General features: G+C 43.5%; 1 protein-coding gene across 4 annotated transcripts in view; it reads right to left on the reverse strand.

Moving 5' to 3' along the window:
- Nucleotides 1-5,991: 5,991 nt before the first annotated feature.
- Nucleotides 5,992-12,383, reverse strand: part of LOC121079285 (amyloid beta precursor protein) — a 216,464-nt gene continuing 210,072 nt past the window's right edge. For all 4 annotated transcript variants that reach the window (XM_040576333.1, XM_040576361.1, XM_040576342.1 and 1 more), the window contains one exon: nucleotides 5,992-6,935. In XM_040576333.1, coding sequence (XP_040432267.1) covers nucleotides 6,834-6,935 — 102 coding nt within the window. In that variant the 3' untranslated portion in view covers nucleotides 5,992-6,833. The remainder of the gene's footprint in view (nucleotides 6,936-12,383) is intronic.

Genomic DNA, 12,383 nt, shown 5'->3' on the forward strand with positions numbered 1-12,383 from the left:
GACAAATAGAGATCAATTCCTCAGTGCTTCTTCTGGTAGATGAATTAGGGAACATCAAATCAAATTATTAGGTGGAAAGTCCAAAGCAAGCAAAAAAAGAGGTTTCTTTATTTATTTATCTATTTATTTATTCACACTACACATACTTAGGCTGTCTCAGGATGCTAAATTGTATGTTGGCTTAAGAGTGGCTAGACAGGTTGCAGAAAAGACTTTCACTGAGTGTAATTAAATACAAAAGCAGTGTCTTCCTCTGAGCCACAGTTTTTTTATAAGGCTTGAAACTTACCAAAGGAAAGCAGCACTGCAATCTTCATGTGCGGTTATACCCTTATCCATTTTTGGTCACCATGGGAGGCAGGATGCTGGGCTAGGTGGACCTTTGCTCTGATATGATATATCCATTTATTTACTTCTGCTATTCCTTATTCTTTCTGTTCCCCTCTAGGTTGGCTTAGGAGAGCCTTAGTCATACCAGTGCTATGCAGTGCAAGACTGACTTTTGCCTCCTTTTCTTGGAGACTCCACTGCAGGGGTCTTACACCCTTTGAAAGGTTGCCTTTGGTCCCTGCTTAACGGGCTTGCTGAAGAGTGGAGCTGCTTAAGGGTGAGGGGAGGAGTTGGTTGTTTTCTGGATGAGCTACAGATCATGAGTAGTATGGGGATCATGGAGGAAATCTTTTTGTGGCTCCAGGTGCGTCCTTCTCTCAGCAGTGAATGAAAGTTGCTTCGCTCTCTGTGGACACATGCACCTTTAGTGTGCCCTGGTGACAACAGATTTGGTAGAGATGCCCTGACACCCTCTCTGGGCCAGGCTGGAACTGGGGTTTTAGGGCTCTTCTTGGCAAGGTATACATAGGCTTGGCCAACTTTCCTCGAGGGAAAGCAGCTTGTTTGCTCCCTGTCATCGCCTAGCTCCTTGTGACTTCCTCTTTGTTAATGGGGGCTTATAAGGGTGACACCTATCTTGGGGCATTGAAGAGAGTTTCATTCTTTATGGCTAGCTTTAACATACCTTTTCTATAACAACCATATAAAGTCTAGGTTTTGCAAAATACAGGCTGTTGACTCCTAAAAACTTTTGGCTGATTAATTTTGGCAGCCTGTAGCCTGTAGATTTTCTGTCAGCCCAATTGCCAAAAACAGCCAAATACTTTGGCAATGCAAGTTCTCCATGCCAGAAAAGCAAAAGGTAAACTATATTGCAACACTTTGTATAGGTAATGGGTACAAATCATATTTTTAAAAAGACTGGTCAGCAGCTCATGGTAGAACAACTGTTTCATTGTTTGTGTTTGCATTAGATCTGGGGCAGCTTTATCCTGTTGCAAATAAGCGGTTTCTAAAGATAATTTCTGCAAGGCAGGTATGACCTTTTCCAGTGCACCGGCAGCTGACCAGGGTCTCTGTAATAACTCCCCAGATGCTAAAGCCAGTTTTGCTGCAGTTAAGCTCCCCCCAGAAGCATCTCTTTCTGTGCTGCCTTCTCACAACGCCAGTAAACAGAGTCCTTCCAGGTGTTCCTGGGGCAGGACACATGTAAGGCAGAGAACAAGATATCAGTCTTCACAACCGCTGATATGTTATCATAACAATAAACTTGTCATCAGGCTTTATCACAGTGTCCTGGCTGTGGCTGGGATAGAGTTAATTTTCTTCATAGGTGCTGTGTTTCGGATTTGTGATGAAAAGAGTGTTGATACCATGCTGATGTTTTAGTTGTTGCAGAGCAGTGCTTGCACAGAGCCAAGGCCTTTTCAGCTTCTCATGCTGCCCTGCTAGCGAGGAGGCTGGGGGTGTACCAGGAGCTGGGGGAGGACACAGCCAGGACATCTGGCCTCAACTGACCATAGGGATGTCCTACCTGACCAAGAGGATATCCCACTCCACATAATGTTGTGTGCAGCAATAAAATCTGGGGAAATAAACATTAGGGAGGGACAGTCTGTGTGATGGCGTTTGTCTTCCCAAGAAACCATGATGCGTGATGAGCCCTGCTTTCCTGGAGGTGGCCAAACACCTGCCTGCTGATGGGAAGTAGCCAAAGAATGCTTTACTTTGCTTTGTTTGTGAACACAGCTTTTGCTCTACCTATTAAATTGCCTTTATCCCAGACCACAATTTTTCTTACTTTCACCTTCCCGGTTCTCTCCCCAGTCCCACTGAGGGGGAGTGATTGAGAGGCTGTGTGGGGCTCAGCCACCCACCGGGGTTACACCACGCCACCCAGCTAGTGTAACATGGTGCAGCCTCCACACAATGTCTGAGCATCGCCCATACCCGACATCTGTGGCCCTGAGCCATTCACACACAGCTCAAAAGCAGCCAATTTGACATGGCTGCCATGGGTGGGCACTACTGTGTTGCAGGCCAAAATACAGCATTCAGCGATCTCCCTCAAGGCAGCCCTCAGAGCAGGGCCCTTGTCTTGCCATTGCAGCTGCTTTGTCACAGCGGGGTGCCCCATGGAGAGCGGTGTCTGTCCCCACCGAGCAGCGGTCGCTGTGCTGCAGTGTGGTGAGACACGGCTGCTCCTGCCCTGTGGCAAAATGGCGCCCGGCTCCAGGCCAACTGCACTGGGGCGCACCACACGGCCCACAGGGCCGGGGAGCCTCTTGGCACAAAAAGTATCATGAAGGCAGACCTCTCCCTTCCCTCCTCAACACCTCTTTTTTTTTTTTTTTTTTTTCCCCAATAAGCTTATTAAAAGGAAAACAAAACCGTCTTCTTCACTCTTTATTCTTTCTAGGATGTTTTTTATCAAAGGGCTCTAGAGGCCACACTATGTTACAGGAGTTCTACTCCCTCCTGTTTGCCTGGCAGGGATCTCTGCTGGATGTAGCTCATGTTTGCTCCCGTCTCTGTGCAGAGCTGGCAGGGGTGCAGAACTCTTTCCTCAAACCCTTTTTAGAGAAGAGTTATATGGGGTAAATGGGATTTCGTCTGTTTCTCCCATTCCCTCATCCTAATTAAATAAAAACAGGATCCTGCACTTGAAATGCTCCCCAGAGCGATAGCCTGAAGCAGCATTTAGGCGTAGTTAGAGGGACTTGGTGTAGCAATCAAGGACTCAAAATAGCCATAATTACCATGTCCCATTTTGGACCAGCAGCAGCGTCACAGCTATTTCAGGGATCTTCTTCCTGCAGTAGCTGCTCAGCCCCCAATGAGGGGAGTCTGCTGTGTGCTATCTATTCTTTTCTCTCTGTATTTTTTTCATAAGCAGCATTTCAAAAGAGGAATGTCTACCTTTTGATCTAGGTGAAATCAAATCTGAAAGTGAGCTGTCCCAGAGAAACTGGGTAGCCAACAGAGGAAACACTGGCTATGGAGACATTCTTAAATGCAATGTCCAAATTCAGCTTTAACTAAGAATCCTATTAAAGCCAGAATACCTTATTACCTCTAAATAAATCCCAGTACTTATATTTGGAAGCTTAAAGGATTTTTCTGTATAGTCTGCCAAATAAATTTCCCAGGACCATGGAAAGTTGCAGGAAAGATTTAGCACTGACTTTTTCGAGGAAGAAGGTGGGGCAGAAGGTGGAGAACTGCAGGGCAGCAGCAAGACAAACCGGCAAAGACATCCTTTGCTGGCAGAGCTGAGGTGCTCACATTCTAAGTGGCAGAAAAATTGCACGGGAACACAACCAGGATGCTGATCATGGTGTTTGTAATCTGTTCTCATCTGCCATGAGGATATTTTCAATCTTGATGCTTAGAGGCATTTTAACACCCAGCTTACCCACCGCCCACAAAATCCATTAGTTTAAACAATAAACGTGAGCTGTTAGTCCACCCAGTGATGGCACTAAAATTGCTTTGGTAACTGCAATAATGAGGACGGAGATGATGGAGCTGTGTGAGGGTCATGACACATCTAATGGAAAACACAGCCACTTGCAGGAGGTTCTCTATAAGAGCAACACCAGCCCTAGGTTTGTTTTTCCTAGACCACCTCATAGCTGGGACCCTCTGCTCCAGCTCTGCTGATCAAACCACACCTGTGAGTGCTCCATAACCTGGTTCTGTCAAATGTATCAGCTCAACAGCCAGGGATATTCTTATTTTATTTATTTTTCCCCCAAGAATAATTTCCTTAGATCTGGGGAGTGGAGTTTTGTTTCCAGCCCATAGCTGCAAGCAAATGACCTGCTCAGTTATTGCTGGAGCAGCTGATATCCAATCCATCCTGCACAAGAAAGTGAGGTGCTCAGCTACCTCTCTCTGTCAGCTTTTCTGCTTTATGAGCCTGTCAAACTGTTTTTATTCACTTCTAATATAATCTTTCCACAATAAGGAGCTTGCATGGCTAGAGACAGGCAGAAAGAAGGCTGCTGCTATTACCTGGGAACTGTGATAAATTGCTTTTGGGCTTGCAGCAACTGCAGGAGTGTTAGTCTTCAAGTTTCAGGAACTTTCTTTACTTCTTATGCTTTACATGTGTGTCAAGGTGTGCCTTTATTGCCTTTCTTTCAAGAGTGTGCATATGTGGAGAGAATTGTAAAAACTGATTGATTGGTCAGTGCAGTAAAACTGTGATTAATTAAAAGTTGATCCACGAGTGGAAAGAGCAGCACTGAAGTCTCACTGAACAAATAACCCCACACCATCAAATTCACTGTCTGGCAATTACTGTTCAAAGAAATTGCATTTTTCTATAACTAGGATTGCATGGTATTATGCTATTATAAATGGGATTTGCTCTAAAGGCTGGTGGCCCTCTATATCTTAGGGATTACTCTAGCTCCTCCTAAAAGGAATTTTGATAATGCTTCTTTAATGAGACTGCACTAAATTGAATTATATCCTGCCTTCCCCCTGAAGTGGAATCTTTTCCTACGATACTGGACCAGCGCACAGAAGACAGTCTTATGTATTTCTTTCCAGGGGTACGTGACCTATATAACAAGACCTACAATAGCAGATAGGAGATTAACCCTAAATATTTGTGAAACAAAGGACATCTGCAAATTCTTTATCAAATCCTGGTACCAAAGGGTCTCGAAATAACACCAACCATTCCCATAGCCCTGATCCCTTGCAATGAATTCCCTCAGTACAGAGGGATGGGAGAGCAAAGGGAATAACACCCCTGTTTGGTGATGCACAACAGGCAGCTCTGCTGCCAGCGCAGAGCAGCAAGTGCCCGTTCTTCCTGCATCCTAGCAGGTGGCTTATGAAACACCTGCCTGGGCTGTCCCTCGCTGAACGAACACCCCTCCTGGCCAGGCGGCCAGCACAGCTGTGTCCCGGGCCAGCAGGTGGATCAGCTGAACAAGCAAGGCTCTGTGGAAGGTCACGGACGGGGATGAGGGATGAGTTAGTGCAACAGGGTTGGAAACTGTGTCTGTCTTAATGAGGTCTGCAGTGACTCACCCACTCACCTGAGCTGTGCAGCCCCACTGCTGCCACACTTCTCACTCTGGGGACAAACGTCACAGGTGATGCTGGAGAAGAGGCTGCTGTGGCCTGAAGACAAAATGAGTTACCTAGCGGCTTTCATTAGATATATCTTGCTGTCATTAGTCTACTTTTATCTGTTTCTTCAGTCCTCATTTAACCCATTTGCTGGAGAGAAACAAAAGTCACCTTTTTCTTGTTCATGTAATAGGTGCCTCCGGTTTTACACCATAGCTCAACTTCCAGCACCACCTCCAAGCTCAGCCTGAGGGGTTCTCACCATGAGCTGGGTACAGAGGCCACCTTGGAGCTCACCAGGTCTATTCAACCACCTCTCCTGGCGAGTGGGCTCTGCAGCATGGGTTCCTGCACACCGTCAGTGCGCCTCTATCCCACCACGTCTCACTGCCATTTTCCTCCTGCTCTGGTTGGAGTGAGTGCCACCATCCTCATAGGAAAATCCCTTTCCATCCCTCTCCTGGGGTGAACACCCGATGTTCCCAGTTTAAGTAGCTTTCAAAATCTTTGTATTCTGCCTTCCAAAGAAAACTCTTGCCCAAAAGTTTTTTTTTTTCTTAATTTATTTATGTAACACAGTGTAGAAAGCTATCAATTCATAAGCAATGGTTCTGTACAATCATCCTGCAGAGGATCCCTGTTAATTTTCGACCAGCAGGCACTTTTCCCCCCCCCAAGAAGTGCTCACAATTAACAGGGATTCTTTTTAATATTTTTTAAGATCCAAAAAAGATACATGGAAAAGAAAATAAGGTTTACCTTTCAATGACTAAAGTGTGCACATAAAACAGGCACAAAGAAACAAATGTGTATTCCCATGATTTCTACGTCACTAATACAGCAGGAGCAACAATCTGTACAATAAAATGCAACTGCAGAGGAAAAGAATTTCAATAACTCATCTGGAATACTTTTTTAAAAATGTTGTTTTACTTTAAAATGCATAGTGAGAAAAAAAACGCTCAGCAAAGAGAAGCAGCTAAACCCCACAGACACCGAAAGCATCCCCCATCAATTCTTAAAGCATATTTCAATTAGGACTTAATTTTTGTCACAAATCACAAGAATAATATACAACTGGCTAAGGAGCTACATGATAAATAATTGGGAAAGAGAATCTATCCATGCACTAGTTAAATACAGCTAAACTCTTTACAGTACACAAAAAACATTCATTAATAATGTAGTGTAAAGACTGAAATGTAAAGAGAAAGAGAGAGAAAATACATTACTGATTTTATTAATTCAAGTTCAGGCATCTACTTGTGTTACAGCACAGCTGTCAAAAGGCGATAATGAGTAAATAATAAAACAGAGTGTTTTTGTTTCTTTCCACGTTATTCTATAACTGAACACCAATGGGCAGTGAAGCAATCATTCTGCTGTCCAACTCATGAGGCTGCTGTGGTGTCCTAATTCTGCATCTGTTCAAAGAACTTGTAGGTGGGGTTTTCGTAGCCATTTTGCTGCATCTTGGAAAGGTGGCGCTCCTCTGGTGTCACTGCAGCATCCACCTGTCATGAGAAGGAGAAACCAGGCTCAGATTTTTGCTTAATTCACAGCACATCTCATGCTTCCTCACTAGGCTATCAGGCATACTTTGTACACCCGTATGCATTCAGGCAGAAAGCATCCTCTAAAATGCAATAGCTTTAAAGAGCAACTTGCAAGAGACGTCCCTTCTAGCTTGGATAGTCATGCTTCACTTTTTGGATACAGTAATACCCAGCAAAAGATAAGGCAACAGGAACAAGTCTGCAACCTGTATTTTTTGCTAGGACTTCAGAAGTAGCTGACCAAACTCAGCAACACCACCTTTGGATTTCGTTGTCTGGTTCAGGAAACATGTTACGCTGCAAATTAAAAAAGGAGATATGGTTTGCATCTTCCTGCTAGTCCCCCATTATTACATTTTTTCTCCTAGGACACATAAAGCATCCATACCAGGAATGAACTGGATCTCTAAAGAAAAGAAAAAGCTGATGAAATAATAGAAGAAGCTGAACTAAGTGGTTTGAGGATGCCTTCTGTCTATACTGTACTCTCAGATCAGTTGCAAGTGCTGTGGTCTCAAGACCATTAAAAAATAACTGGCAAAAATAAAATGAGGGTGCAAAAGAAAAGAGTAGCCAGAGTAGCCAGGCAGAAAGTGAGCAAATCGCCCCATGCACTCACTGAAACTGAACTTCTCTGGCTTCAAGGTCGTATTTAGTTAAGTTCAGTGACAAAAAGCTCGCCATGTCTACACTGTTTAAGTATTTCTACATACCAAAAATTGACCTTTCTTGATTACTTGGAAGACGGGCATAAAGAAAGCTCAGTCAAGACTTCTCCATTTAATACTTGCAGCTCCACAAATCATTTCCTTTCTTCACTGAATATTTCAGTAATATAAAACTCCATCAAATTAGAGTGGGAGACAACAGACTCTAAATATTAATTAGGTATTCTGCCTCTTCTGTATGAACTCAGTAGCTGTTGTGTATTCAAAACCTACCATATCCTGGCTATCTTGCTAACCATCTATTAAAACACAGCTAAGAAAGTCTGCTTGTAAGCTGTTTGACTTGCTCTCTTATCTCCAATGTTTGACAGCTCTTAGAAGATAAAAACTGAATTTTGCACTGTCAAGAATTTAACATTGAGAAGGTGCCTAAGACTCTAGACTAAAGTACTGAGTATGAAACTTTTCCTGTGGATTTCTGTAAGTACTGACCTTTAGGAAAAATAGCCATTAAATTTTAGCATAAAAATAACCTTTTGGATAATGGAAAATGTATTCTCTCAAGAAGTCTTACATAGCAGGTACGCTTACTCTAGCCATTTAATAAAAAAAGTAAAGGAAAAGTATTTTTATTTGATACTCATTTAAAATCTACTCTACAATACTGGAGATAACTCAACTTAGTGAGGGCAGAGTATGGCCATCTATAAGTTGTTACCTGATACTCTGGAGAAAGATGAAAGGTGTGTTCTTCCACGCTTGGGACAAATGCAAGCTGCTCAACTTATTTCTGTGGCCGTTCCTTTATGGTGGTATGTTATACTACCGCACCACCTTCCCTGCAGTAACACCAGAAAATGGCTCCTCTCAGAGCCATTTTCTGTCTTGATGGTCTTTTACTTATTACTTAAAAGAAGAAATGCTTCTGTGTGTGGCAAGTATATTTGACTGCTCAGACCAACTGCTAACCCTGAATCTGATCCCTTTTCCTATCTTCTAAATCTCACTCATGTTCCAATGCCCAAATTGCACCCCCAATCAGCATTGTATTTTCAATCAAATCTCTTTCTGATGCAAAAATTACACATTTTTGTGAAATACTCAACTTTAAGGGTCACATACTGTTTTCACTTGCAAGCTAGTGCAAAACTCTCCATAGCTGGAAGTCCCAAGCTTTCCAGCAAGCCCTTATTTTGGGCCAGTAGGAAACACGATGACAGGTAGGAAAGGTCACTGGGCTGAACTGACACAGGGCTTCCTGTGTTTCCAATTCTGCAATATGACCTGGCCTTTTTGCTCTTAAAACACTGTTATTCAAAGGCGTTTTTTTTTTTTTTTTTTTTTTTTTTTTTTTTTTTTTTTTTTTTTTTTGGATTTGCATGAAGTAATTCCCTTATGCAACAAACTCAAAATACACCAATTTCTTCACCTCCTGCAGCATGGTCTCAGGCAGTGAGATACTGGTTAGAGAGATGGCGCTCTTGTTTTAAACTGTTCTTTCCAGATTTCTCTTATGCTAGAAATTTGGGGTAAAAAAATTTGTGTTCTTTTTTCCCTGCCTCTCTCCCTCTCCAGAAGTGACAGAAGAAACTTTTTGTTTTCTATGGACAGAATCATGCAAGTTTCCCTTGGCCTGCCCATGCGAGTGCCAAGCGCTCAGCCTGGCTGTCAGCAATCATTTCAATCCATCAAGGATGGGAAAACCCCTGGGGATTTCACAGCCCGTCTCCTCTCCAACCTCCACAAGCAAGTCCCCAGGACACTTGTGTACAAGCACTGGCTGAGCAGCACTCGCATTTTGGAGCCACGTCTGTGCCTGCTGCTCATGTTGTCCCTCATAGCCTCCCTTCCCCGGGGAGCCCAGAGAGGGCAGATGTGAGCGTGGGTGCGAGGCGGTGACAGACCTGCTACAGCTCACAGCACTCCTCTCTGCGAGCATCTCCAGCGGCTTGGGCGCGTCCTGCTGTGTTACACGTCCTTTCTCCGCAGGTTACCAACTTTTTACACTGTCTACACCCATGTGCAGCGAATCAGACTCTGGCAATTTGCTGATGCTATCACCTTGCTGCAGACCACTTGTTTTCAAGTGAACGTTTCATCACTGTAACAGCAGCAGGGTCTAATATTCTTGTACAAACACATAAAAGGCCTAATCTGTGCCCTGAGGACCATGCAAATTTAACAGTGTTAACTATTTCCATTGTGACAATGTCACCGCGTGCCATCTGCTGCCACTGCTGTTGTCACTAATGCGGCTGTGAAGGAAACAGAAGAACAAAGGAGGGGAAATTGCAAGTGTTCCAGTAGCCATTTTTAGTGCTTACAGAAACTAAGAATACAATGCAGACGCACAGGAAAAGCCACCCTTCCTTTTACTCTCGATTGGGCTGCTGTGACATCAGGTCAGCTGTGGTTCTTGCACGCAGTAACGCTGTGCTACGGGATTATCTGGTGCTTGTCCACATCAAGAAGTGACAGCCTCAGAGTTCACAGCTAACCCCACAAGGTTCTCTTCTAGCATAAAAGTAGCGTAATGTGAAGCACCGCAGCTGAGAAAATGGGGATACATCACCATGTATCAATACATGCCTGAGAGGATTTTTCTTTTGGGAGGCTCATCCCACTAGGACGGGATGCAAAGGAGGGGTATGCCAGAACCTGTGCTGCACTTCTTCCTATTTAAGCTCCAAACAACACTGTGCTGAACTCTGTAACCTGGTTTAGCTTAAGCCTCCCACTCATCACTTCTTATTCAGGACTAGAAGATATGATAAGCACACAGCATAACCTGCTTGTGGGAAAGGAACAGAAGAAGGATGGTAGAAATCAGACTGAATTTTTAACGTCCTTGCACAATATTATGTATCAAAAAGCTGCGCTTTGATAAACTGGTTCACAGTGGAAGTCCAATAACCTCTGAAATATGGCATTTACAGATGAAAGGGATTTAGTGAGGCTTCCAGTTGCAGTCTTAGCCTTTTTTTTTTTTTTTAATTTCCCATTTAGCCTTTAAAATGACTGGATTGTAGCACTTCCTCTCTTTCCTGCAGCTGACTGCCACAGGCTAATCCATCTCGCTGCCAACGTACGTGCACTACTGCTCATCCTGCATGTCTTCTCTTCCACTCGCTTATACCCATTCCAACTGTGCCAAACTGTTCCTCTTTTCCTACAACCTTTGTCCTAAGTATTGCTCTGTCAAACTACATGCCTTTAACTCGGCTATCTCCTTGTCACTAAATCACTGAAGCCCTTTACCATTTCAAGAAGCTTTTTGCACCCATTATGGAGGTGGCAGGAGTTGAACACAGCATTTAAGAGGTGTGGGCACTTCCACGCTGCAGAGAAGCAGCCTAGACACTTCTCTTTTCTGCAGTGTGATCTCTCTTGAGAAAACAGCTTGGTCAGGTAGATAACCTCTTTTAAGACTGTCCATCTATCTCCTGCTCAGCCTATAAATCTTTCACACAGAAAATCCTGGTGTGGAGTCAGGAAGATGACAATACTGCAGCTAAATTCAGATGCTCTGAATTCAAATTCTCTCTACACACACAGGACAGATCAAAATCCCAGACAGGATGTGCTGGCAGCTCTCAGAGATGCAACAAACACAACATTGTTGTTTAAATGCTGGTAAATGGACGCTGCCTAACGCACACCTGCAGACTGGACTTTGAGAGATGGACTTTGGAGAGTACTATGATAATTTTAGTGGCTTCTGTGCTGCTACTGTGAGCCCTCCATCGCTGCCTCTCCCCACAAGCTGCTGCTGCTGGAGGTGCTGCCTCCGTGACAGACAACAAATGAGCTTCAAAAACGAGAGGGTGAGCTGAGACAGTTGGCTGCAGTCTGGAGCACAGGAGGTGAGACCTTCTCCTTTTTCCACCTGCTATTATGGAGGAAGCAATCTCCTGCAGACAGCTGGGGTGGGGGCACCAGCAAAAGCCATCTTGAAAATGTCTGCTGGAGCTCATACGTGCACATATATTAAGTAATTTTCAACCACTCAGTCATTTATTTACTTAACTGTGGCAGTCCATTTCCTGGGGAGACTGAACCACTTTGAAACATTTATATTGTCAGACTTGGAGAAAATTATTATGATGCCCTTTCAAAATAGGACAAGTGTGTTCCTCCTTAGGACTTCAAAAAAGGCTAACAGGATTTTCAGTAATGACTCTTGTTAAAGAAATCATAGGGAAATGAGAACAAGTATTAGTCAGACTTGACTTCTTGGAAGATAAGAATGTAAGTGGAACAGGACCTGTTTTGTAATTTTGCATTCATTATCACAGACTTAAATTCTCACAGTAACTTCTGACATGCAACAAACAGGTTGCTAGATTTGTTAAAACATACTCAGCCAACCTAGAACTCATGTACAGTTATTTTTACATCAAGCGTTTTTGCTCCTTTGTGCTTTTTGTGCATGGCACATTAAAGACAAATTAATCCCCTCTAAAATGGAACAGCTTAATTTTGAGGACATTTTAATATTAAACATCTATTTAAAATGGGTCTTTGGGTGCTTTTTATATTTTCTGTTTTTCTCTAAGTGCATGCTAGAAAATTTTCTACAACAACCTATGACAAAAATAGATGTTATGCCTTTCTTGCAGGCGAGACAGTGAAGCTATGCAGTCTGCCAAGACCTGCACAGAGCAGGTCTGGCAGAATGAAGAATCAATCCTACCTACTGATGCGAATCACAGTGCAGCAAATCTACAAGGAAACACCA

Source organism: Cygnus olor, chromosome 1 (assembly GCF_009769625.2).
Source record: "Cygnus olor isolate bCygOlo1 chromosome 1, bCygOlo1.pri.v2, whole genome shotgun sequence".
Lineage (NCBI taxonomy): Eukaryota > Metazoa > Chordata > Aves > Anseriformes > Anatidae > Cygnus > Cygnus olor.